The sequence below is a fragment of the Myodes glareolus genome, chromosome 24 (assembly GCF_982192425.1).
Source record: "Myodes glareolus chromosome 24, mMyoGla1.1, whole genome shotgun sequence".
In the NCBI taxonomy this organism is placed as follows: Eukaryota; Metazoa; Chordata; class Mammalia; order Rodentia; family Cricetidae; genus Myodes; species Myodes glareolus.
The window spans coordinates 673847-701260 of record NC_142049.1 but is presented as its reverse complement, the minus strand read 5'-3'; the positions used below and the strand labels follow the sequence as shown (position 1 = coordinate 701260).

The window sequence follows — 27414 nt, the reverse complement described above, 5'->3', positions numbered from 1 at the left end:
TTGGGACCACCGCCTGGAGAGTGGAGAATCCAGGTACCTGAAATGGTGATGGTATGACTTTGCTCCCAACTCGGAGTTCCTAATCTCATTTGATCCTTTGCAACATTTGCAGGATGATATTGAAGATCTTAAAAGTCACCTTTTAGTTTTAGGGAGAAAGTCTCCCTCCCAGGTAGATGCCCAAAACCACAAACTGTGTTAAGAAAGTCAAGTGTTTCTGCACTCCCCACAATACACCCAATCCTGAGTTTTCCCAGACCGGTGCTGTACTCTTCCCCACTCGAAACCCAACTCACTTCCATCTGAAATGTAACGGGGCTGGGTCCCCTTGCAGGGGAGACAGGGGTTAAAACCCAGGGCGCGAGCGGCCCCTTCCCCCTCCGCAGACCCCTCGTCTCCACTCGGCGCCTCGCCTGGAGCGGAGGTTCGGAGCCCTACGCGAGAGGGGAGGAGGAAAATGGGCTTGTTTCTCGGGTGGCCAATCCACGAGCTTGCGATGCCTCAGAGGAGGCGCCAGAGCTAGGCCAGCCCGGGGCTGCAGGCTTCCCGCGGCAAAGTACAAATGCACGGCGTCTGGCGCCCGAAGCGTGCACAGCGGCCTCGCTCAGCCTCCCCCGCGCCGCCGCTGAGGGTCCTGCAGTCCCGCAGGCCGGTGCGGAGTCCGCACCGCCGCGCCGCCGCCAGCCTCGCGCGCCCCGCAGACCCCGGTTCTCTAGCTAGCACCTTCTCCCTTTCTGCCATCGCTTTTCCTCCTGCCGGACGTTCCTCTAACTCCTCATCTCCCATCTCTTCATCTCTCTCCCTTTTCTCCTTGTCCCCTCCCTCTGTTCTCTCATCCCCACCTGAGACCTCTCCTGTCCTTGGCTCCTCTTCATCTTTGCTTCTCCGACTCCTTAGGCAGTGGTCCTACTTGGTCCTGGGGACTTACTTGCATTCCTCTCAGAGTCTTAGTTTCTCCCGGCTCATCCCGGGGTTGTCTGGCCTTGGGGCAAGGAAGGATGGTTCCCGGGGTGAGAATCTTCTCGTCTTTGCTGGGACTCGTGATGCTCTGGTTCCCCTTGGACTCGCAAGCCCGAGCCCGTAAGTAGAAACGAGGCAGAGTCTGGGCAGGCAGGGGAGGGATGGGGACCACTGGGATGTAGGGAGCCCTAGTTCGTGAATTCATTCAGGCAGCACCTGCATAGCAGGAAGTCTGAGACAGTGCGGGCTGGTGAGTCTGGGGGAAGACAAGGGCTTGGCAAACCAGGGTAGCGGGGTTGCTGCCCTGCATAGGGCAGGCACTGTGCATTGTAGAAAGGAACCGTGTTCCCAGCAGTCCGGTGTGTCGCCGCGGGAAAGGAGTGTGTGATGAAGCGTAAAGGCTGTTGTGTGGAAGAGCTCTTGGATAGAAAGATGAGCAAAGCAGGGTGACCTTTCTGGTCCTTTTTCTTTCCGGATGCTCACAATACTGCAGGGAGGTGCCATCACTCATTTTAACAGATGAGTAAACGTAGCGGGGCAAAGAGGAGAAAGTTACCCAAAGCTGTGAACAATCCATACCTGGGACTCTAATTCCAAAGCCCGTCTTGCAGTGCCTGGAAGGCACCGTGATGTGGAGCTGGGAGACACTGGAAGGCTTCCGGACATGGTAAACTAGATGTGCGTTTTCATCTTCCTAGCCCCACTGAATACTACCCAGTGGGAGTCAGACACGGAAGGAACCTCACTGCCTCTTTTCTAATCTATAAAATGTGAGACTCCTAAAACCATTCTGAGTATTAAATGACAGGGAGTAGGCAGGGTGACTTGCAGAGTGATGTTTTGCGAGGTAGCTTCTCCAAAGTATAATGCTGGAGTTTTTTTCTTCAAAAACAATGTAACCTCAAGCAGGTTATGTCGGCCCATAGCCCCCTTAAACTGGTAATCACTTCTGAACTCCCTTAATAAAGAAACAGGGACCGACAAGGGGCAGTGGTTTGCTCCAGGCCACAGGGGCAGAGCCTAGCTTGAAGACCGCAGCTGCCTACCTCCTAGCTGAGAGCCCTCCATCTCCACAGCACAGCTCCGCAGGCCAGCTCTGCTTCCCTCTCACGCCCAGCTTTGTGGAGCTGGTGAGGCTAGTTTCTGTCTTTTTTTGTTCTGGTGAATGGAAGGTTGCATGTCTGCCTGATGTTCCCTAGTCTGCCAGAGGCTGGAAATTTGTAAATGTCCTCATGAACGGGAAACAGAGTGTTCAGAGTTGGGTTCGAGCCCTGACTCTGCCTCTTACATTGGTGTTACTTTTCAAACCCGTGAGTCTTGGTTTCTTCCTCGGCAAAGGGGAGCTACTAACCAGGGGTCTGAAGGGTTTGGGGAACAGTGCTTTCAAATGCCTAGCAAGATGCCAAATACTCAGTAAATGTCCTCGCTCCTTCCTTGAACCTTGAGGACTTCCTCCTAGTCTGCTTGCTTGTCCACCAAAAGAGAGAGTCTCAGAGGACCTCTGTGCCTGCCCTGATCTCGGCCTTGGCCCCGCAGCTCCTTTCCCAATACCAGTGCCCTGGGGGGTCCACTCTGAGGATGGCCCAGCAACTACATGAAGCCATTGCTACCCCACATGACCACCAGCTCTTCAGAGCTTTACCTTTGACTGATGACCCCGCCCCCGCCCCCTCACCCCCGTGAATCTGTATCTGTCTCCCCAGGTCCCTCAGTATGTCATCTCCTCCATAGCCTTGTACAAAGCTCCAGACACTCAAGAAAATGACCGCCATTTAGGTGACTTGGCATTCGGGGAGGAGCATTAAGATCCTGGCATTGTCAAGGCTGGGAGAGCTTTCTCTTCTGTGTCTAGCCGTCAAATTACCTATTTTTAGAGTTAAGATGAAGGGGGGGAGGGGACACTACTACAGAGCCATGGAGAAAGGAACAGAGACCTAGATCCTAACCCCAGCTCTGTCATCTATTGGTCGCGTGTGTTGGGACACCTTCACCTGTCACTGAGCCTAAGGTTGATTGGTGCTCTTGGTCTGTGAATTTTGCCATCATTGCAAGTCTCCTGCCAGCATCCTGTCTTAAGGTCTCAAATGAAAAGTCTTGTCTTAGTGTAGGAGAGATCTCAAGCATGTGGTGTGTGTGAAGTCTCCTGGTAACTCCAAAGTGCTTTTACAAATGGTGCCGACAGATGGGTGTTCTCAGGTGTGTTCGGGACGGACTTCCAAGGTGGTCACAGCTTGAAACATGGCTGAGGCCTGTGAGCGGGGATTTTGGCACACTCTTTAGTTGAAGTCCAAGGCTTCTCAACAGAAGTTCTTTATTCTCTTTTCAGCTCTACCCACAGATCCAGACTGAGTCTCTGTTAGGCCATAAGCTGAGCCCTAACTGTCCAGCCTCACCACGGACTGTATCCCATTTTCACATAAGCTGGAGGCTCTGTCCTAGTTCTGACTGTGCTGACCCAAGCTCCAGGTGGAGTCACGTCTGTGTGGTCATTCATCCCCTCTGTGACCCAGAAGTGGCCCCATCCTTTACTCATCCAGTGCCTTCCCCAGCACTTGCTTCTCTCTGCGTGTCCTCATGAACCATCAGATCTAGCATGCCTCAGGCTTCTCTTCTGTGCTGCTTTCGGGAGACTAGCTGATTACCAAGTAAGGCATCAGCCCTCTGGAGTTTGAATCTAACGGGAATTGGAGTTTTGGTTCCCAGGTGATGGATTCTCAGATGTCAGAAGCAGGCCTGGACAGAGGGTAGTTCCTCAGATGTGATGTGTTAAACCCACCCTCAGAATGTCAGGGTAGCAACACTCGCTCTTTCCCTGATGCCAAATCTAACCTCAGGCACCGTGCCCTTCCCTGCCTCTGCCACCTGTGAGGTAAGATGCTCACACTTAGGTGACGTTTGAGGACCAGGGTAGCATTAACTGCCTGTCTCTAAGATGTCCTCATCTTCATCCACTTGACTTTGGGAGTGGGAGTTGGGAGAGTGTAGGTATTCTGCCCCGTGGGGAGGGATAGATGAGCAATTCTAGGAAAACATGCCTGGAACGGTCTAGGGAAATATGTATCTGGAATACTTGGCAATATGGAATCCTTCCCTGCTGTCCAGCTTAGCCACATCTCTATCCATCTGTCTAGATGTGCTTGCCCGGGTGGGGAACAGCTAAGGGAAGGCTCGAAGCTCACCCTCCTGTGTCTGGGTCTCTAACCACAAGGTTCTGCACTTCTCTGCTCCCACCAGTAGAGGTCTCTGCCTCACTCACTGGCTCCAGGCAGCAAACCCCGAGACAGCTGCGCAGTTGCTCCAGCTGTTGCACCTGTTCCAGGGCTGGCCTCTCAAGTTCCCCCAGCCGCCGGCCATGGCGCCGGCTCGGAGAAAAGGACCTTGAATATCTCGAACTCTCAAAGAGGAGGACCGATGTGAGAGCGGTGTCCCTGGGAGGTGCAGCGTGCAGCACAACGATCAGGCGCCATTCTGAGCAGGACCCAAGCCTGCTGCCCATTCTTGTACTCGGAATTCTTCGCTGTGTCTGGTTGAGTCCTTTTGCTTGCAAGTTGAAGCCATTTCTTCTGGTCCTGTCCCTTGGACAGGCATCTCTATAAACACCCCTTCCAGAGCTGATCCCTCCCTCACTGGGACTCACTTTCTCTAGAATAAGGGAATTGAACATAGTTTGAGTCCTTAGCTTACTAGGATTCTATGAATCTAAGCATATATATTCAAGTGAAATAGAATGTGGACAGCTCTCTTTGATAGGTAATAAAGGTGCCCTTCCTGGCTCAAAGATTCTCTTCTTGGAAGTCCTTCCACACTTCTAAATGTCTGCTGTGTCCAGATGAAGGGAACTGGTTTCAGAGACGCGTATCCCTTCTGCTGGCTTGCGCAGTTTGGCCTCTGAGACATTTCGTGTAATTTCATTAGAGGCCTCCCTCTAGGAGAGCCAGAGCCCAGAGCAAGGCTTGTGTTTTAGAGGGGAGTGAGGGTGTCTGTGTGAATAAAATACGATTGTATGGGTAGAAATGGGACCCGAAGGCTTGCATTCCTGGGCAGTCTGGCTCACTGAGATTTTCTGAGTTCTTACTACAATTCCAGCCCTCTCGCTCCTGTCCCTGAACCTCGCGGTGTATTTCCACGGCCCCCTTCAGCCTCCCTAGAAGCTGCTTTTTGGTTCGTTTCTGATTGCTATTGGAAGAGTCCTTAGGCACACTACACACCCTTGACTTGCCCCCACCTTTATTTACCATTGCACGCATGTTCTGGATCAGACTGTGGGGTGACTGTGGGGAACAGATGAGGAATGTTGACTTGCTCGTAAACATCAGGGAGTTGGGGCTGGAAAGTTAGCTCAGTGGTTAAGAGCACTGGCTGCTCTTCCAGAGGTCCTAAGTTCAATTCCCAGCACCCACATGGTGGCTACAACCATCTATATTAGATCTGATGCCCTCTCTGGCATGCAGAACGAACATACATAAAACATAAATAAATTTTAAAAAAAGATCAGGGAGTCATCTGTGCCCTCAGCTGCCTCAAGCTTCTGACCTTTGTGTATAGTGTTCTTTGGTTTGTAGATGGTTTTGGGAGTCAGTGGCCAAGACCTGAAAGGGGAGGTAGAAGGTTCGTTCCTGTGATGTGGCATGGTATACATGTTGAAAGGGCCTTGTTCTTCCATGCAATACTGCTGGGTTTTGTTGTTGCTAAGGAGAGAGGTTTCTGAGATTAAAGACCATCATCGGATCCCCCTCTTTCGGTTAAGCGCATCCACCCATGCATTCATTCATTCATCCACTCCACACAGCCTCTGCACCCACCAGAGGGTCAACACTCATTCCTTCCTCTCACACATTCTGGTAGAGGAGACAGATCCACTCAGCAAGTGCTTCCAATCCATGGTGATAAGAATTCGGACCACATTGGGACCACGCTTAACTCAGTGCAGAAGGTGAAGCCAGGGTTCTGCAGGGTGGGGGTGGCTTTGTAGGGGCAGTGGCATGTAACTGTCTTTAAAAAGGGGGTGCTGTCCTAACACTGGCAGTATGTTCCAGGAGGAAGAGGTGGAGATCCTTGAAGTGATGAGCGAGAGACTCAGCAAGAGGGGATGGGACTGAAAACACAAACAGTAGTGGGTAAAATGTATCCAGGAGCCAGCTCAGGGACAGCCTGGTGGGTGACCTGGGGCGTCTGCAGTCAGCCTGGACCATATCCCTGCCCTGAATTGAGGCCAGATAAATTAAGTCCAGTTCCTTTCGTCTGCTAAAGTAGGCAGGGAGTCTGTGGAGGTGGGTGCTTCCTGTGGGGCTAACACCCTTCAGAGCCCCTCTCGGGCCTTCCTGTCCTAGCCACGGGCACTCTAGCCTCTGTATTTGCAGGTGGCTCCAGATGCCTGGCAAGCCATTCTCCTCCCATTCCTTGTTTAGCACCTCCAAGATCCTGCCTGGTGTCTCTTCACACCTCCCGCCCGTGTGATGTGTGTCTGTGTGTCTGTATCTGTGTGTGTCTGTGTGTGTATCTGTGCCTCTGTGTATGTGCATGCACGCATGTGCATTGTGTGTGTGTGCATGTGTCTCTGTGTGTGTCTGTGTCTCTGTGTGTGTCTGTCTCTGTGTGTGTCTGCGTGTGTTTTTCTCTGTGTGTCTGTCTGTGCGTGTATGTGTCTGTGTGTGTCTGTGCGTGTGTGTGTCTACATGTGTGTGTGTCTCTCTCTCTGTACGTCTGTGTGTCTGCATATCTGTGTGTCTGTATGTGTGTGTGCGTGTCTATGTGAGTGTGCACGTGTGTGTGCACACGTGTGTCTGTGTGTGTCTGTATGTGTGTGTCTGTGTCTCTGTGTGTGTGTGTGTGTGTGCGCGTGTGCGTGTGTGTGTGTCTCATGACTGGTTGTAAGACTTGAGTTGCAGAAGTTCCACAAATCAGGGAATGTCAGGAAGCTCTTTCCTGTTACTAATGAGAGTGATGCTCACCGCACAAGGTGCCAAGTGCCCTGCCGTCACTGATATGTCATTCTCTGGCCCCTGCCCAGGAGCTACAACCACTGTGGTCACTTGCCGTCACTCTGCTAACTTTCATGTTGCCAAATGCCTCAGGCTACTGCGCTTGTCTCCAGCCTTGCAGGTGGTTCTGGGTCACCCCGATGACATCACACGCACTCAAACCTCCATGCCCACCTTGACGGCTCCTCTGCCCTCTCCATCCATATCCTGCCCTGTGGCGACCCTTGGAACCGACAAATTTGTTTCTTCCATCTCTACCTTTGCCCATCAAGCAGAGTTGCTTCCCTTTATGACCAGCCACGGTACTCTCTCCCCAGAGTGACAGCCATAGCTCTTTCCTGGTCCCTTGCCCACTAGTCCTCCAATTGGCTTTCAACTCCCAAGGCCCACGTTGATGATGCGTCTAAAATGCAGGCTTGATCACGGCCCACGGTGATGCTTCTAAAATGCAGGTTTGATCATACCACCCTGCAACTCAGTTAATACTCATCACAGGCGCCCTTTGCCCTCTGGATTCCAAGGCCTCATTGCAAGCTTCCATCCCTCCTTCCCCAGCCGAGGGTCTCACCTGTTAATCCTCCCTTCCCTTTCTCTGCCCAACCTTCAGATCCCGTTTCAGCTCTGCACCCCAAGCTGAGGTCCAGATAGGCGCCGGTGATATTAAGGGAGACAGGACTGGCTTTTGAGTGAAGATATAAGGTCCAGGAGCTTCATGAATGAGGAAACTTTGGAGCTGTTACCTCTGGGGTATTATGACATTCATGGCTAGGAGGGGCTGGAGGCTTCCTGAGAACTATGGAAATAAATACCGTGAGAAATAGACCTTTAAAGAAGTGTAGAGCCAGCACCCAGATCTGGGTTTTGTCAGTCTGGTCTTACACACTACTTACATGAACATATATTGTGATATGTGTCTGACAGCAAGCGTGATGTCGATAGGATCTGACTTAATCCTAGGATAACCCCAAGTGCCAGTGAACAGATGTAGAACTGGTCGTGGGAACTTAAGTAGCTTTACTCAACTTGGGCTTCAAATAAAAGCTATATCTATTATTTAAGCCCCGACCTCTGGGACTACAAAAGGTCCTAGAAATTAAGACATGCTAATTTCTAGATGGAGAGAGAGCTGGGCACAGGAGGGTGGAATAAGAATGGTGATAGGGAGAGGAGGCTGGGCTGGGGCCAGGGGAGGAGGCAGGAGGTTACGGAGGACAAGGGGAGGGAGATATGAAGAGGGCACTGCCTCCTTCTCAGTGGCACTCAGGACTGACTTCAGTGGCTCCCAGAACTTCATCCTAATCCTCCTAGGAGGGCTGAGAGCCTAGGGGAGATGCAGCCATCAGAACCTCCAAGGACTGTGGAATAGCCAATCCATCTCATAACCACAGCATCCAAAAAGCCCATTAGAAGCTTCACAATGTAAAGAAATGTGGGCTTTTACAAGTGTGCAACTCTCAAATCTTGAATCTTAGAAACTTGATAGTGTGGATTCATAGACTATACAGGAAACCTCTGGAGACCATAGCCTACCCCTGTATATCTTTCAAATAGGGAAACTGAGGCTCAGAAAAGGTAAGACGTTTCTGAGTGTCACCTCGTGTATTTGCCACTTCAGGAGCGGGCACTCGTGCCAACAGCCTTGTACAGGAGCTGGTGCTGGTGCCAGGGTCAGTGGAACCAGGATGGCTCTGCTTGGCAGTCTCCTTCCCTCCTGGTGCTCACATGGCCTTGGGCACGCACCTCCCTAGAGGAAGAGCGCTCCAGGCACCTTAGAGGGCATGGTAGGGTGGAGTCTGTGGCCACCAAAGGCCTCCTGCCAGGCCCCCCACAGGCTCAGCTTCTGCCAGGCATGTTGGTGGCAGGGAGGAGCCCTGACTTAGTGGCTCCTGTCCTCACACTCCGAGCGGGCAGGGATGGAAAGGTTTGCCAACTGGCGCAGAAACCCAAGGCTTTAGGACTGCCCCAAGAAAGGTAGGACACAGTTTCTTCAGCAACTGACTGAGACCTAAGGTAGTCACGGTGTTGCAATCACCCCTCCCTTCTGGGGGGAGGGGACTGAGAAAGAAAGACATTATTCACTCCACGGAGAGTCAGACTGACTCTAGCCAGCACCCCAGCTGGGCCTGTGTTCCACCCTCTGCCAGGGGAGGCTGAGAGATAAACATAGCTCATTTGATACGGGCAAGACCAGCCAGCTAGGAGTTGCTGGCTCGTGGGGGATAGGACCTGCTGCCTGGTGCCACCCTCCATAGCGGGTTGGTGGGAACAGGTAGGGAAGAAGCTAAGCTGTGTGTTCCTAAGGTCATCCATGGCCCCTCCAATGACAATGTTAAGTTGTGTATTCCTAAGGTTCTCCATGGCCCCCCAATGAGAAAACTAAACGGTGTGTTCTTAAGGTCCTCCATGGTCTGCCAATGAGAAAGCTAAGCTGGATATTTCTAAGGTCATCCATGACCCCAGTGAGGAAGCTAAGCAAAGCAATGTGTTCCTAAGGTCCTCGGTGCCCCCGCCCCCAATGAGAAAGCTAAGCTGGGTATTCCTAAGGTCCTTCATGACCCACCAGGGAGGAAGCTAAGTGGTATATTCCTAAGGTCCTCGGTGACCCTCCAGTGAGAAAGCTAAGCAAATATTACAGCAATTAATTCTCACACAATGTTTAGGAAATCGTTAACTTATTTTTCACACAGGGTCTGCTGTATCCCAGGTTGGCCTCAAATGCACACGCAGTTGAGGATGACCCTGAACTTCTTATCTTCCTTCCCCACCTTCAGAGTACTGGAATTACAGGCCTCTGCTGCCTTGCCTGATTTATATGACACTGAGCTATATCTCCAGCGAAGTAACATGTAAAACAGCACAGAGAATAAATGCAGGTTTCTTTCTCAATGTTTCAATACGGAGGCACTAATGGCTGGATCTCTCCATTTCTTCTGAAAAGAAGAACTCAAGTCATGGAGGTTTCCTATAGGAATGCCAACATCCATTTGGGACTGAAGAACCCCAGTTGGCTGTATGGTGGGGAGCTGGCAGAGATAGGCAAGAGATATAGTGAACCTGGGTAGCCATATTGAAATTGGAAGCGTGATCCTGGGCCAGCCAGGGGGTAGGGAGAAAGTGAGGGTGACAATGGTTGGTTAGAGATAAAAGGAGAGTGGAGGCTTTGCAGAGCAGGGGGATAGGAGAGGCGGCTAACCCATCTCAAACACAAGCCAGTGTTTCAGTCATTCTGAGAAACAACCCACATACCCATTAGCAACGGATATGCAGACAGCTAGGACGTCAAGTCAAGGTGGCTCAGGGAAGAAACAAAGATAATCTTTGTCTCTGGGTGCATCGTGTTCATATCATGTGTGTGTGTGCGTGCATGTGCAGATGTGTATGTGTGGATGTGGAAGTCGGAGGTTGATATAGATGTCTCTCTAGATCGCTCCCACCTTATGTATTGAGTCAGGATCTGTTGCTTGAACCCAGCACTTGCTGGTTCGACTAGTGAGATTTCTTCTAGTCTAGCCAGCCAGATTTCTCCAAGGATTCCCTGTCCTCTGCCTCCCCAACACTAGGATTCCAGGTAGGCCACCACACTTTGGGACATTCCACACGGGTGCTGAGGATCTGAACACCAGTCCTCACATCTGTGAAGCAAGCTTTTCCGCACTAAACCATCCCCTTGGCTCACAAAGACCATTATTAATGGTATGTGAAAGTTAGATACTGTGTGTGTGTGTGTGTGTGTGTGTGTGTGTGTGTGTGTAAGAGACAGACTGAGAGGAGAAGGCAAATGAGACAAAGGGAAGGGAACAAGTGTGAGGATGAGGCAGAGGAATAGTGAACACACTGAGAGCCAGGAGATCCAGGCTTTCAGCCTGCCTGGTGTGCTAACTGCTGTGTGACTTTAGCATCTAATTTGTCCTTTCTGGACCTCATATTATCCACTATGCAATAGAGCGACCATTTATACCACAGTTGTTGCTCCACAAAACCTTTCATTGCCCGATCCCCTCACTGCCCTGTAAACTGCCAAGGCTCAGAGAGGGGCAGCAGCATGCCTGAAATCAAATATGTAGCCCAGCTGAGATTCAAACTCAGACATGCCGGGAGCAGGAATGCAGCAGGGTTTGTGGTTGGGACCTCCTGAGACTAACACCCCTCATTGGTTTGCCAGGACCAGGCAAAGTCTGCCTTTTCGGTGAGAAGATATATACCCCTGGCCAGAGCTGGCACCCCTACCTGGAACCACAAGGCACGATATACTGTGTGCGATGTACCTGCACGGAGGTAGGTTCCTCTGGCAACCGGGTCACCTCTGCCAGGTGTGTCTGCGAGACCAGAGGATGAAAGGACTTAAGGTGCAGACACCCAGGATCTGTCATCCTAGAGAGATGGTGTCAGGGGTGGCTGTGGCTCAGTGACTGGGTGGACTGAGGATCTGGTCCCTAGTCTAGTGTGCATTGGTGCCAGTCTCCACCCAGCCGAGCCAGAGCCTTCTGGCTTCTGTGACTTCTACTCCTTCCTTTCCAAGAAATCCCCCCCAGCCTGCCACCTAACCCCATCTCAGCGTGCCTCCCGTTCAGGAATGTTCCTTCTCCCAGGCTTCACTCTGTGCTCCTCCTGCATGAACACGCGTGTTTCAGCCTCCTAACTACTGTCCACAATGGTGTGCCTCTCTAGATGATGCCCCCGAGAAGTCTCACACATCTAGCCAAAGGCTGAACCAAATGGAACGGAGGCCATGTCTCTGTTTTCATTTCTATCTCCTGCTGTCCGACTACTAATGGAAGCCGTCAGCCTCTTCCCTTACCACCATGCAGCACTTGAAAAAATAGACATAAAGAGAAAATGTTTGTCTACTTCACAGCTTTAGAGGTTCTTGTCCAAGGTCAATTGGTCTCAGTGTTCACTTTGTGGCCAGGAAGCCAAACAAAGAGGAAGAGGCCCAAGTCCCATGGTCCTCTTCAAGGGCCTGCCCCCAGTGACCTATGGACTGCCCACAAAATCCCATATCCCAAACCTCTCAACACCTTCACCTTCGGGGTCATTCAGTATCCAAATCATATCACCAACCCAGCATCTCCCTGGGCCTTGCATAATCATAAAGGATACCAGCGCAAAGCAGAATTCTCCAGGAAGGCGTGAGAACGGAAAGACAGGAGGAGCAGGGCAGAGGGGACCCTCAGTCAGCAGGGCCCTGTTGAGGCGTCTTGAACTCATTTTCTGGGTACTGCTGGGATTTCTGGCTCTCAGACCCTCGGCACCCTATTCTCTCACAGACCTAGAGAGGGAGGAGGCAGAAGTTCTGAGGGCGTCCATGGTTACGACAGAAACTTTAGGGGCAGAGAAGAACCCCGAAGGAGTCTGAGTGGGGAGCCAGGGGCACAGCTCTTCTCTCTTCCTCACTGGGCTCACTCCTTCCTGGGTCTTTCCCTCCCTCTTCCCGCTGTCCCACCACTGAGCTCCAGGTAGAACTCAGGCACAGATAGGGATACAATTCCCCCAAACTCCAGCTGCCTCTTTTTTTTATTATTATCCATAGCACATCAGAGGCCAATAAGCCATTTAAAAAGGAACTTTATGAAATATAGCCAGAAAACAGAAAGGAAACCATAACAGAAAATTCCAGACATGTCACGTGACACGGTTGACAAAGGCCAAGCTTTGTGATCCACTGGAGCTTATTCATGTCTGCTTCCCCAGAATTCACACATGCAGTTTCTTTCCCTCAGCCCAAAGGACTGTTGCCTGTATTTCCAAAGTGCAGTCTGAATGCCTCCCGCTCTCTCCCCCTTGCCCGTCTTCACCATCCAGGCTGTCTTCATCTCTCTGCATCAGCCCACCAGCAGGCCTCTCTACTGTCCCACCCAAAATCCATTCTCCACGAAGCAGCTCGCATGGCCTTTCCTGAACCCAGGGCTATGGTGTTTCTTCCCCCTTAAAACCATCCAATCACTTATATTTGGACAGGGTCTCACATAGCCTAGGCTAACCTCAAATTATCTGAGGATGATCTAGAACTTCTGATCCTTCTGCCTCTACCTTGATGGTGCTGGGGTCATTGGCGTGTGCCACTGTGCCTACTTCATGGGGTGGTAGGAATCGAACGCAGGGTTTCACGCATGCTAGGCAAGCACTCTACCAGCCCAGACCTCTAGCAGCTCCGCAATATCAACACTCTCCCATCTTCCGACTCCACACCCTCGCACCCTGCTGCAACCACACCAGTCTGAACCTCCAGCATTTGGTACATTCCCTCCAAATAGTCTTCCTCTAATTTCAGGAATGGCAACTTTTCCCTTCCTGGTTCACAGTGAAGCTGTCACCTCATTAGAAGGGTTTCTCATACAGTCTCCGGATCTGTCTTCTAATCACGTCACCTGGTTTGATCATGGCCATAAACGTAACTCACGAAGTTAGCTTGCCCCTGCTTCTTAAAGCCCTATGGTCCATCTCCAGCCACTAAGATGCAGGTTTCTGAGAACAGATAGACTGTCCCTTATCCTGGTTGTGTGTCTATGCCCAGTATAAGCACTCAAGGTGTCTCAGCATCCCAGGCAGGCATGGGCCCTGGTGATGGTGGTCAGCTGCAGTGTGGTCTCAGGCAGCCTCTGAGAGATTCTTTGCACCCAGTATGGATGCTAGTGCCTCTCAGGCTATTATTAAGGACAGGATATGAGGTCATCTATATTTACACAGCCACTCAAAAATGGTGGATCTGACCTTAAAGAGAAGTTCCCTCTGACCACAAAGAGCCCTGCCTCATGCCAAGTCCTTGCCCTTTCACCCCAGGCTGACCCCCGACACCTGATCCAATGCTGCCTGCCGTTCATCATTTCAGCAAGAGCCAAGAGAAAGATTCTAGCTCTTTAGATCACACATCCCTCAAATTCACCTAGCGTCTCACCTAGCCCTCAGTTTACCCTCTTGAGGTTGATTAACTCTCCAGCTGAGGGACCTCTAGGAGGTCACTGTTGAAGCTCAAGCCATTTCTGACCAGTCCTTGGTGTTTTCTCTGGCCGTCTTGGGAAGCAGGGACTCCAGAGAGACTTGGGCAGTCTAGGATCTTCCTTGGTTAAGAGACTGTCTCTGGGAAAAGTTCTGTCCACAGTCCCTGCTGGGCAGAGGGGATAAAAGGGAACACATACTAGAGAGCTGGAGCCAACTTGGTCAACATTAGGGTTTAATCGATGCTGGAACCATTCATTTGAGAACCTCCATGACTGACCTGGCTCCCCCGGTCACCACTCGCTCACCCTTGTAGATTATAGTGGAGTCAGGTCCCACGCTGACCATGCTTTGGAGTTCATGGTTGGATAGGAAAGGCAGATGCAAACATACAGCACAATGAGTCTGGCATAGGGGCAAGAGCAAGAAGGTGTGAGGAGGCTGAGGAAGGACTGAGAGACAGCCTGGAGCTCTGGGAAACCTCTGCCAGGGGCTATGGCCTCTATCTTAGCCTCTGTCCATCTCTTGCTATGTGTGTTTGTCTGATTCTCTTTTACCTGCTGAACTGGATGACTTGAAAAAACTTCAGATCCCTCCTTCTATGATGTCAACCCCAGAGAGTCTGTCCAGGGTTCCCCAGACCTCTTGGAGAGTAGGGTGATAAAGAACCAGTCCTGTCTTGGTCGCTGTCCTCTTGTGTTACAGTTCTCCTATGAACACAAAGCTCAGGGTCGGTACTGTAAGAAAAAAGTCGTAGAGTTAAAAATAGCCGAGGGCAGAGGACCAAGATCAATGCCCAGATATCTCAAGGCTTTTATTTCTATTTCTCATACCCACAAAGGGACCATGAGGTCTAAGCAAACCCATGACAGGTCCGTCTTTTGCATAGATGAAGCATGCAGATAATTAGGCTAAGTGAGGTCGCTTGGTGGCAGAGTCAGGATGGGGCTCATTTGAGTTTGTTTTGGATTCTACTATACGTAGGCTGAAGAGAAAGCAGGGTTCTGTAATCAGGGTGGATGTTTGGAGCGAGGACCCCTGAAGATTGGAGGCAGTGGTTCTTTGGAATAAGGCCTGACCATGTGTCTGTTTCAGAGTGGCCATGTAAATTGTTACCGCCTCCGCTGCCCGCCCCTCCACTGCTCACAACCTGTGATGGAGCCACAGCAGTGCTGCCCCAGGTGTGTGGGTAAGTAGCACTTTTCCTACCCTGGCCCTGAGCTCCACACAGACCAGTTCACTCTTGCTGTAAGCCCCTGACTGAGAGAAGCCTCCATAAGGAAAAGAGAGACCCTGTCCATCAGATGTATGGGACCTTACAGATGCTAGGCAGACACATTCTGAATCCCCAAGTAGGCGAGGGTAGCAGATTTCTAGCTCCAAAATTGATGCACATTGCAGGAGAAGAAAGCAGATGGAGTAGAAATTGGGTGGATAAGATGGCTCAGCAGGTAGAGGAACCTGAGCTCCCCAAGATGAAAACCTGAGTCCCGTCCATGGGACCCACATGGTAGGAGGAGAAAATCGACTCAGAAGTTTGTCCTCTGTCTGCCACCCACATGCCAAAGCTTACACCCCTTCCCCCAGAATAAAAAAAAAAATGTAATAAAAATGTAAAGTTAAAGAAAAAAAGAGTAGAAACTGACTGAAGGAGATTAGAATGGCTTGGCATGCTGACTCCACTTTTGGGCTCCCGTCCCTCTGGCTATGCAGAAGTAAGGGGGGAATGATTTGGGGCTGGCTGACCCCTATATGCACGCATGCACGGTGTCTTTCTCTACCTCTTAGATTGTGAACCTGTTGGTGACAGGGCCAAACCTTGATAATCACTATGTTCCTGCTTCTTGGCCTAGGGTCTTAGTGAAGGTATTGTGAGGGAAGAGAGGGGTGTCCCAGAGCAGGAGACCATCCCCTCCACCCAGCAGAATGAGGAGTGGGAGTTGACCAGTGAATGATAAAAGTTTACTCCAAGCCCTGGATGGTGGAGAGCATCACACCTGATCCTATGAGAATAATTCCATGAGGGTGAGAATTCGGTGTTCTCCAAACCTGTCTCTTGGAGAACCAAGCCCAGAGTGTTCCTTGCACACTCATGGGCCTCAGACACTGAAAGGTAGCTGGGCTGTAATGGAGGGAGGCATGTGGTCAGTGTAGGTGTCGGGGGACCTCTTAGGCCAGACCTTAGTTTAAATGCTAAAGAGAGAGAGAGAGAGAGAGAGAGAGAGAGAGAGAGAGAGAGAACAAAATCTTTAGAAAAGTGGTCTTCCTAATTCTGGAAAAAATCTTAAATCCATGAAATATCATTTCCTTCTTCCCCTTCTCTCCCACCTGCAGATCCTCATGTCCCCTCTGGGCTTCGGGTTCCCCTAAAGTCCTGCCAGCTCAACGAGACCACATACCAACATGGAGAGATCTTCAGTGCACAGGAGCTGGTCCCCAGCCGCCTGTCCAGCCAGTGTGTCCTCTGTAGCTGTATTGTAAGACCTTCTACAGCCTCTATGGCCCGAGCCAGTGTCTCTCCTACAGAGAGGGATGGGGTGGGGGCCATTAAGCGAGAATAAGAAAGGTTGGCGGGAAGGGAACACCCAGGGTCCACAATGCCCTGCCCCTAGTTTGTTGAGGTGACCTTTCTCTGGGTTTCACACCTGATTCCCAAATAATGAGAGTAGCCCATGTCTGCTTCCCCCAGTGAATGCTGTACCCCTTTGAAGGGAGGGAATGTACCCATCTTTTTCCTGTGTCTTCTCTTGCTCAATGTCCAGGGCCTGGCATGTAGAAGATGCCAGTGGCTATTGCAGAATGAAGGAAGGAAGGAAGGAAGGACAGGAAGGAGGGAGGGAGAGAGGGAGGGAGGAAGAAAGGAAGGAAGGACAGGAAGGAAGGAAGGAAGGAAGGAAGGAAGGAAGGAAGGAAGGAAGGAAGGAAGGGAAGAAGGAAGACCATTCAACAGTCTTGGGACACAGATGGGGTTTAGGCTGAAGCGCTAGGCTCTCCCGGCCCATGTTAGGCCTAGGGACAGCAGGGTTGACAGCCCTGTAATTGGGGGACAGATCAAGCCAAGCATGTCCTGACTGAGTGGGAGAGTACTGCCACTCTCTTCCTGCCACACATGCTGCCACCCCAACTCCAGGCTTGGCTTCCCTTTCTCCTTACTTCCTATTACCAAACCTCTCCTGACTCCTTCAGGGAGTCTGCTGAGGTGATCTTTAGCCTCTTTCTAGATGAGGCGTCAGTGAGCTATGCAGGAACTCAGCTCGGTCCTGGCCTTGTGTGACTTTTCCTGGAGAGACGTGGATGAACATCTGTTCACCACAGACAGGATACCAACCATAAACCAAGTCTAACTTAGTACATCCTGTTCAGATAAGCAACAAAAACTCGGAACAGTAAAATAGATTGCTTATGGCTGCATGGTCAACACGGTCAAAATCCAGACCCAGACCTCTCTGACTCCCAAAGTCCATGTTCTTCCTCCGCTCTGGGGCAGGATCCTTACTTCTCAGACTACAGGAACACAGGGACTTACAGCAGCTTTTCCCAGTCACACTCACAGCTGACCTTCACAACCAGAATGAGTGTGTGCTCACTGCCTTTCACAGAAGGTGAAACTCAGGAGAAAAGACCTCTCCAAAGGTGCCCAGCCTCTTGCCTCCTTGAGGCTCCTGCATCCTGGAGTCTCACCTTGGAGAGTGGGTCTTGAAGTTCAAAGCCAATGGTTTTCATCAGGACTGTTATAAGCCTAGGAGTCACCCATGTAGTCCTTCCCTTTGCTGGGTCCCTGATGCAGGTACAGGAGAAAAATACCAATTTCAGTAGGGAAAGCCCGAAGCCTGGGCTCTTCTTCCTTCTACCCTAACTTTCTCTTTGATTGGATGACACGGTTCCCCCCTCTTTCCCAGGTCCCCCCTCACCTTAAAGCCCATCTCACAGGTAGCTGTGAGAGCTGAGGGAATATTGGCGGTGAAGTTCTTTTCAGGGCTTGGAGAGGGAAAAGGAGGTCAAGGGGAAACACCTGAGCTGACTTACCTTGCTCAGGAACCAAATGCCGCTTCCCTCCATCCTCTGCCTCAGGGGTGACCTCAAGGCTGTTTGTTCCTTGGGAAAGAGGCTCTCCTGGGCCCCAAGGTTGCTCTTCAACAGAGTTCATTCCCAGTCTGGTGTGTTCTGTCTGTCAGGAAGGACGCATCTACTGCGGTCTCATGACCTGCCCTGAACCTGGCTGCCCCACCCCACTCCCTCTGCCTGACTCCTGCTGTCAGACCCGCAAAGGTGAGTGTCACAGTGAGCTTTGTCAACTTGATACAGCCTACAGCCCTTAAGGAGGAAAGCCTTAACCGAGGAATTGCCTAGATCAGACTGGTGGGGTATCTACGGGAAATTGTCTTGTTAATTGATGTGGGAGGGCCAGCCCACTATGGGCTAAGCTAAGTCAAGCAAGCCAGCAAGCCGTGTTCTTCCACGGTTTCCCCTTCCACTTCCCACTTGAGCTCCTGTATTGATTTCCCTCGCTGAAGCGCTGTAACTTATAAACTGATATAAGCCCTTTCTTTCCCTAAATTGTTTTTGGTGAGAATGCTTAATCCCAGCAATTGAGTTTAACTGGAACTGTGACTCTGAAGTCTGCCAGGGTCCCGCATCATCCCCTTTGTGGACCTGCAGGACGAGACAGGGACAGCCAGTAGGAAGTAGACACTCCCATCCTATAGGGAGGATGGCTTGAAATGGATGTCCCAGAAAGCGGGACCCATGGGTAAGGCTGTGCTGTGCCTATTCGGTCACTTTAGTACCAGGAAGCACTGGCAAGGCAAAGTAAAAGTCTGGGGGTGAGAGAAGCAGAGGGAAAAGTTTATTCTCCCGTCTTGTCAACTCCCATCAGCCAATGCTCACATCGATCGCCCTCATTAAAGCCCCTCACTTCTGCAGCGTGGGTGATGGACAGCCCTGGGAGGAGCAGGCAGTCGGGGAGGAGCATGGATTGGAGTTACTGCTAGGGCAAAGCTGCGGACAACTGGCTGCTGGGGGCAGAAGTGGTACCACCGCAGAGCCTGTTGTGACGGGGTCCTGTCCCCACAACAAGGCTAAAAGGCACGAAGTAGCAGCCGGGAGCGGATGAGCTCAGAGGCCACAGGATTGGACTCGCTCCTGAAGAGAAGACTGGGCTTGAGCAGAGGTGTACAATTGGACTGGCCATGTGGACTGGGGTTTGGGAAGGCGTAGTTCTGTGTAGTCATCCTTACTCCATGTCAGCTGGGAGGTGAGCAGGGAGGCTGGCTGAGCGACTCTAACAGGCAGCCTGATTCTACTGCCTGCCTCTCTGAAGCAGGAACATTCAAGACAGACCAGATCACGGGTGTAGTGAATGAAGCAACTAGAAATGGCCTCAGGGTTCCCCTGGCGGCAGAGGGACTAGACAGTAGAGCCCTGGAAGTGTGTTGTGAAAATTCTGGTTGTAGACATGGAATTCTGGAACCTTGGGACCATTCACAAAGGGATGACCAGTGTCCCAGAGGGGTGGCTTTTATGTTTTTTGTTTTTGTTTTTTCCAAGACGTTTCTCTGTAGCTTTGGTACCTGTTCTGGAACTAGCTCTTGTAGACCAGGCTGGCCTCGAACTCACAGAGATCTGCTTGCCTCTGCCTCCCGAGTGCTGGGATTAAAGGTGTGCACCACTACAGCCTGGCTGAGGGGTGGCTTTTAAGTAGACTATGTAAGATGCTCTGACATAGCTGAGCAGTTGGGTCCCTAGAGTGACTCAGTCAGTGTTGGGGAACTGAGCAAGCATCCTGGCTGTGGAGATGTTTGATAACTCAGTAATGACAAAGACAAGCCGCTTAGAGACATTTGGGCCCCTTAAGGTAACTTGTGGCTTTTAGGAGGGCAGAGCTATAGGCGGAGGCTTCGGTGCCATGGCCACCAGGGTGACCCTGTTTCCTTTGCAGACAGGACAAGCGAGAGCTCCACTGAAGAAGACTTGGTACAGTTGCAGCCCGGAGAGGTAAGTGTGCACACAGCTCTGCCGACTTGGTGGAGAGAGATGCTGCAATCTCAGGCCAAAAGCCTGCGGGAACCTCCAGCACTGGCTTTTCTTATGCTTTGCACTTTATCTATTCCTGATCCCGTATCCCTCTGCCCACCCTAACTCCAAGGCCTGAGAGCTTCACTCTGGGCCAGCTACACTGGCACCTCCATCTTCCAGCCTCTCCCCCTACCATCAACAGGGTCCCCATTACGGCTGACAGACCATAAGGGAACAGCTTGCCACACAAGGCAGGGTCAACCCCAGGCTCCCTCTGGGGTTGCCTCTGGGGAATCTCGCTGACACTACTCTATCTACAGCCTGTGTGTGTCTGATTAACCCAAGCCCCTGAGGAATGGCCTCTGGCTCGATCCATGCTTCTGTGCCTCATTTCTGGGATGCAGTTCCTTTGCCAGGGATCTGTTTTTCTGCTCTCACCTCAATCCTGGCTCCTGTCAATCTTGCCTAGAATTCAGATGGCCCAGCCTTCCCAGCTCTCTGAGGTCTGAGAAGGGAGAGTGAACCACAGCCCTTTCCCTTTCCCTCTCCTTTCCTCTCCCTATCCCCCTCCCTCCCTTCCTCTCTCTCTCTCTCTCTCTCTCTCTCTCTCTCTCTCTCTCTCTCTCTCTCTCTCTCCCTCTCCCTCTGCCTCCCTCTCTCTCTGGAAAGTCCTCTCATCTCCACTAGCAGATCTTTCAATGCAGCCTAGTCTGTGGCCCCAACTGTGGCACATCCTACTCAGACACCCTGCCTGCTGGTTGCAGAGACAGGATCCTGGCTCGGAGGATGGAAAGAGGAGAGTCCCCAGCACTCCAGCACCTACCAGCCTCAGTTTCCCTCTGGGCTTCATCCCTCGCTACTTCCGACCCATGGGAACGGGCAGCACCACTGTCAAGATTATTCTGAAGGAGAAGCATAAGAAAGGTGAGGATAGGACCCTCCTCCCATGTGCTGATGGGGTGGGGACTCCCACTTCCTGCACCCCCTACCCTGGTTCTCCAATCTCAATCTGACTGTGAGCTTAAACTCAAAACCAAACACAACTAAATGTACCCTTGAAGATCATGGATCCTAACTCCCATTTGGCAGATGAGGACACTGAGGTGCCCAATTTCTGGATTCCGTGGGGGATGGGGGTTTCTCACTACGTAGTTCAGACTCGCCTCGAACCTCAGACCCTTCCATCTCAGCTTCCTAAGTAATAGTATTTTACTGAGCATCTATTATGTTTTTATTGAGAAGTGGAGGAGACAGAACAGAGTCTGTCTCAGTCTCTGCCCCAGTGAGCTCCCAGACTAGCTGGGAAGACACGTGAATAAATTACCGTGACACAGGGCTGAAGACAAGACTGCCAAATGAAGGAGGGGCAGAACTGGTCTGCAGGGTGACAGTGGGGACAGGGAAGGCACACTGGTTGCAGAAGGAGAGAACAGGGGTTCCCAGTGGGCCTCCCAGGCTGGTAGAGAGGGATGAGTCATGGGGCTACAGAGTCCCGACAGGGAGGGGAAGTAGACCTGCTAGAGTGCCCGTCGCCTGGTGTGAGAGTTGTCCTCAGCTCTCCAGCTCTCCGATTGCCAGACCAGCATTCTCCTTTCTCCACCAGAAGAACCTCAGAGGCCAGGGGAGGGCTCTCCATCCTCAGTAAACCCTGAGGGATGCAGGGTTGGTACAGGTTTTGTTCCCTGGCCAGCATTTTGCAGGCAATGCAGCTGGTGTGTTCTTGGCACCCTCTACTTTTTGGGCTAGAGACTCTGGGCCAACCTGAGGCACTCACCCTCCCTGCCTCCTCCCTGCTCTCCATGTTCCAGCCTGCACCCACAACGGGAAGACATACTCCCATGGGGAGGTGTGGCACCCTACTGTGCTCTCCTTCGGCCCCATGCCCTGCATCCTGTGCACCTGTGTGGATGGCGACCAGGCCTGCCATCGTGTGACCTGCCCCACCCAATATCCCTGCAGTCAACCCAAGAAGGTGGCTGGGAAGTGCTGCAAGATCTGCCCAGGTAGGAGGGGTGCTGAAGGCAGGGGAGGCACTGGTCATAGGTATTGGGAGCCCTGGGGCCTGGAACGCTGACATTTAGCCATGGAGGAGGAGTTTACAGGTGCACAGACTGTTAGAAGCACAGACACAGAAAATACCAGGCTACATGGAACCACCTAGCATGTCAGTGGGAACCTCAGAGGTTCTTGACATAGACGTGAGGTCAAATGATGTTTTGCATTCTTTGAAGCCATGAAGTATTAGAACATGGGACATTTTGAGAATAGTCAGTGTTGGTTGAATACATCATACTTTTTTTTTTTCTCTTTCAGAAGATGAGGCAGATGCCGACCACAGTGAGGTCATTTCCACCAAGTGTCCCAAGGTGCCAGGCCAGGTGTCTGTGTACATGTTGGTCTCTCCAAGCCCAGATGGTCTGCACCGCTTTGTCCTGGAGCATGAAGCCTCTGACCAGGTGGAGACCTACATTTGGAAGCTAGTGAAAGGTGAGTGGCCAGCTCCTACTCCCAGCTTCGCATTCCTCTGGTACCTTCCTGCTCTCAGAACCGACAAGGGCCTTAAGGAGGTTTTCCTGATCAGATGCCTCAGCATCCTTCCAGGAATAAGAACCCCTAATTTCATTCCCATTTCTGCTCCTCTGCAATTTCTGATAGCTCTGATAAGCTCGCCAATGTCTCTGAACGCTCCCTCTCCTGGTCATGGAGGGTTACTGCACCCTTTGAGGAGCCGACCTTAAAATCATAGACTCTACATGGTGAGATTGAAGCGTTGAACCATGATCCAAAGCCTGAAGAAAAGAAGATGCAGGCTGCCCTGTCAGAGGAAACAGCTTTTCTCTGAATGACTGCAGAGGTCAGACCACAAACAGAGGCCACGCAACCAGGCAGACCTGGGTTCAAATCTCACTTCTGCTACTTCAAATCCTGCCTCTTCTCAATGACCTCAGGCAGCCACTTAGCCTCTCTGGACCTCAGTGCTCTCTTCTGTGAACCAGGGAAAGGAGCTTTGGGATAATCCCTGACCTATGGAATGTGGCAAAAATATCCATCTCCTCCTACCACACCGGCTGGTTAGAATGGCAGACAGGTGGGCTTCTGTTTAGTAAGAGGAGGCACCTGCTCATCCTCACAGCCTTTCTATGGTGAGAGGAAGGTGTGGAGCTGACCACGGGAGAGGCAGAAGCAGGAATTCTTGCCATTGTTCTGAATCTACAGATCACACCGTTTCACAGACTGGTGCTGGCTACAGCTAGCTCTCAGACCAACCACACAGCAGGTGCTGGGACGGCAGAAAGCAGTAAGCCCCTATCCTTGCAACAGTTGCTCATAGAAAGGCTTCCTACAGGGTAGACCTTTGCAACGGAGGGAAGCAGGGGGCCTTGGAGAAGCCACAGAGACTTTGCAAGTAGGAGGGCAGCAGCCCTGTGCTCTGTGATCTGCATGCTACAGACACCATGTGCAAAGTACCCCATTTAATCCTCACAAGCACCTTCACGGTATATAAGCACCTTCGGGCCCCATTTTGTAGGAGACTGGAGTGTAGCTATGTACTCAGGCCCCATTTTGTAGGTAAGAAAACTAAGTCTGGAAGACTAGGGTGTAGCTTAGTTGCCAGAATGCTCGCCTTGGACACAGGAAGCCCTGAGTTCAATTCCTAGCGCAGTATGAACCAGACACGGTGGCAGACACCAGAAGTGAAATCAGACTTTCAAGGCCACTGTCAGATACATGGAGAATCTGAAGACAGCTTGGGCTACGTAGACCCAGTCAAAGGAAGGAAGGGCAGACTTGGTCCAGAAGACAACATGGCCTTGCCAAAGACTGAGGGGCGTGCCTGAGAAAGACCAGGAAGGGCCAGGATGACACAGAGAAGATGGAGAGGGGACTGACTTCCCGTCTCATCATCACCAGACCCAGCATTAAAGAAATGAGGGGGCTGCTTCAGTTCTACCATGGTAGACCCTACTGTCCTATCCCTGGCAGTGCTCCCCATTTCCTGACCCCCTGGGTCACCTAAATGTTCCACAATTTCCTCCCTGCCCCAGACGGTCCCACCGAGGACTCTATATCAGGACTGCAGTTTCCTCCCTCGGAGGGATGGAAACAAGGGAACAGTGGCCACTGAACGTGCTGCAAGGCCACTCCGTCTGGGACCAGTCCAGGGCTAAGAGCCTGTGAGAGTCTGGACTTTCCTGGTAGGGTAGACTTCAGGGGCCTCAAAGAACTTCCCCGAACCTCCTGATGGTCCCTGGTCCCTGCCCCACCCCCGTGCAGGTGCCTCTATCTCAACCCAGAACAACTTGGTCCAGAGAAGTTTGGCTGCACTGTGATCTGGACTGGCCTAGTGCCTGGAACTCAGCAGAACCAGCTCCGCCTAGGGGGCCACGAGCTCATCTGTGCTCAGACATGACATGGCCTTTCCAAAAGGCAAGAGGCACATTCAAGACCTCAGACCCCTAAGCATCTTCCTCTCCATATGCCCTACAGACCATGGTGGAGGGATCCCTCCCATCTGTTACGCCCCGTCTCTCCTCCCATGTTTTTTTCTGTGTGCTGGTGAGCAATGCAGGAGGGCCCATCCTCCTCCCACAGAAGTTCTTTCTTGCCACACATATAGTCCCTGGGCCTTTGGAGCTATTTGCTATATCTTGGCATCTAAGCCAGAGCTCCAAGGATAGTACTGGGCTATTTCCCAGTTCCTGAAATGCAGGCTCCATGTCTGAGTTTTCCATTCCCCTTCATGGGGTTCCCCTCTGATCCCTGGGTACAGATCTGGTTCTTGGCCTAGCTGAGGCCTTGCTGGATGCATTTCTTCTCTCTGGGTGACAGCCGGTGCCACCTCACAACCCATGCGCTTAGGGCTTCAGTGCCATGTATGGTGTCGGGCATAGCTTCCCATGAAGTGAAAATACCAGATGATTCGATTAATACCTCATTCCTCCCGGGGCCTCACTAGACTAGATACATATATATTTGCCTACCCATCTACTTATCCATCCACCACACTCATCTATTCACCCTACACCTGTCTATACATCCACCCTCACATCTTTCCATCTACCTACCCATCTTTCTATCCGTCTATTCATCTCTACCCCACACCATTTATCCATCCATCCATCCACCCATTTATACATACACATATACATGCACACACCCACCCATCCATCCACCTACCCCACATCCATCTACCCATCTATCCATTCATTCATTCTCCTGGCCACCTGTTCATTCATACATACACATAGCCATGCATACTTTTACCCATCCATCCTTCTATCCAAGGAATAATATATCCTACGTGTTTCATGCTTAGAACCCAGAGAGTTAAGTTCTCAAGAATTCCAAGTCTGAGAGAGAAGGTAGGAATAGGCATAATGACAGCGTCATAGAAATGGGTGGGATTGGTCTGGGAAGACAACTCAGTTAGTAAAGTGCTTGCTTTAAAAGCGTGAGAACCTGAGTTCGGTCCCCAGAAGGCGTGTAAAAATACCAGGTGTAATGGCACACACTTGTAATCACAACACTAGGAAAGTGGAGACAGGAGATCCCAGCCCCACTAGCCTACCTGGTGAACTCCAGGCCAATGAAAGGCCCTGTCGCCAAAGGATGATGGCAACGTTACTGAGGATGGTACCCAAGGTTGTCTGTTGTCTGTCTTCCACGTTCATGTACATACATGTATACACACATCCCCCTACCCCATATAGACACCTTTGAAAAGAAATGGGTAAAATGATAAACAGAACCCAAGTGTGGTAGGTCCTGCATAGAGGAGGCTAAAATCCCCTTCACGGAGGCTCAGGGAAACCTTCCCACTAAGACCTGGTAGACGGGTGCTTCACTTGCTGTGCACAGTGGATGTAGAAAGCAATAGCAAAAGGACTGGAATTTGCAGAGGCTCGGTTTCCTCCTAGGACCTCAAGTATTTGCTAGGACTGGGCCACACTCACGACACGATAGCTCCATGTTCTGTGATGTCTGAATGAACACAGCTATGGATTTTTATCATACGCTGTATGCTAGAGGAAGGCTTAACTGGTCCACATGGTCAACCTTTTCTTACTGTCTCTCTCATTCCTCCCTTTTCCCTTCCCCTCCCTTCCCCTCCCCCTCGCTCCCTTCACTGTGGGCAGGCCTGTGGATGGTGGCAGGAACAGCAGCAGAGAAAAGAGGCGAAAGGATACATGCTTTAGTTATTGTGGTGGTGACAGGCGGTCAGACGCCAGCATATTTCAAATGGTCTCCATTGGGATTGCCAGTTAAAAGGGGCTAGGGCACTCGTGTGGAGGGGCAGTTGGGGCAGGAGGACAGGGACCCTGCAGCTTTATTCCACGTGACTTGTGACTTGGTGTCTGGTCAGACTAGAAGCAGGGAGGGAGGTGGCAGGGTGAGTTGTAAGCTGTCACCCCATCCGATCTTCCTAGCTCATGCCTTGTCTGCCCACAGGAATCTTCCACTTGGTTCAAATCAAGAGAGTCAGGAAGCAAGATTTCCAGAAAGAAGCCCAGAACTTCCGGTTGCTCACTGGCACCCATGAAGGTAGGACCTTGGTCTAGGAACTGGGCCAAGGAGGGGAGCAGTGACAAAGTAGGACCTCTTGGGGAGTTCCCAGGATGCTAGTGTCGGGAGGAAGGGGGGGCGGCTGTCAGCCACAGACGTCAGTTCCCAGAACAAGAATCCAGTGGGTGTCTGGGCCAGAGATTTCTCAATCCCTAAATGAGAGAGAGAAGGTGAGCTTAAGCAGCTGGCCTTGTCTTGGCCCAGTAGGGTCAGGTCTGATCCCCCAAGCCTTGGTGCTTCCCAAGCTTTGAGGCCAGTGGTTCTTAACCTGTGGGTCACCCTCCCTTGGGGGTCGGTCACATATCAGGTATTTACATTACCATTCAAAACAGCGGCAAAACTACAGCTATGAAATAGTAACGAAATAATTTTATGGTTGTGGGTCACTGCAACATGAGGGATGTATTAAAGGGTCTGCATTAGGAAGGCTTTCACTTCCCAACGAAGGGTCCTTCTAACCACTTTTCCTGACTCTCTAATTTGCTCTGCATTACTTCAAGAAGACGGACCTAGATGGGGTTTTTGGAGAAGGGGGAGTATCAGGTCAGGTAATAGGTAAAACATTACCCTGAGTAATGGATTTAGGAAACCCAGCCCTTAAATGCAGGGTGTCTGAAGGTTGAGTCATACGACTGCAAGATGGGGACCTTACCCTTCCACCAGTGGGTCCCAAACCCTAGCCCACACAGTCTTTTCTGCCCCAGGCATTAAAATCCCAGTTGCTGTCACTGATGTACACATGCTTGTGAGCGAACATGGTCACACACACCCCTTGTCTCTTCTACCTCTCTTCTTGCAGGTTACTGGACCATCTTCCTAGCCCAGACTCCAGAGCTGAAAGTCACAGCCAGCCCAGACAAAGTGACTAAGACATTATAACCAGGACCCAAACAGTTGCAGATATGAGATTTATTGTTTTTGTTATTGTATATTAATAAAGAGGTTGCATTACTCTCTA

At 51.3% G+C, this 27414-nt stretch overlaps 1 protein-coding gene and 1 long non-coding RNA gene across 5 annotated transcripts; one reads left to right on the top strand and one right to left on the bottom strand.

Moving 5' to 3' along the window:
* Positions 1-598: 598 nt before the first annotated feature.
* On the top strand, positions 599-27414 carry Chrdl2 (chordin like 2). 2 transcript variants are annotated; one of them, XM_085682929.2, is made up of 11 exons: positions 599-1080; positions 11104-11216; positions 14973-15066; positions 16212-16354; positions 18053-18146; positions 19816-19871; positions 20657-20816; positions 21701-21895; positions 22209-22379; positions 26343-26435; positions 27256-27414. In XM_085682929.2, the coding sequence occupies exons 1-11, from the start codon at positions 999-1001 to the stop codon at positions 27333-27335; spliced, it is 1281 nt and encodes a 426-aa protein (XP_085539055.2). In that variant the 5' UTR covers positions 599-998; the 3' UTR covers positions 27336-27414. The 2 variants fall into 2 exon arrangements, with proteins under 2 accessions (XP_085539055.2, XP_048291276.2); XM_048435319.3 differs by having other exon boundaries at positions 601-1080; positions 22206-22379.
* Positions 3869-18087, bottom strand: LOC146889850 (uncharacterized). 3 transcript variants are annotated; one of them, XR_014999556.2, is made up of 5 exons: positions 17904-18087; positions 17559-17655; positions 16277-16397; positions 14435-14614; positions 3869-12210 (listed from the first exon to the last, which is right to left on the bottom strand). It is a non-coding gene; the product is annotated as an uncharacterized LOC146889850 (long non-coding RNA). The 3 variants fall into 3 exon arrangements; XR_014999555.2 differs by lacking the exon at positions 3869-12210 and adding an exon at positions 12228-14282 and having other exon boundaries at positions 17904-18086; XR_014999554.2 differs by lacking the exon at positions 3869-12210 and having other exon boundaries at positions 12228-14614; positions 17904-18083.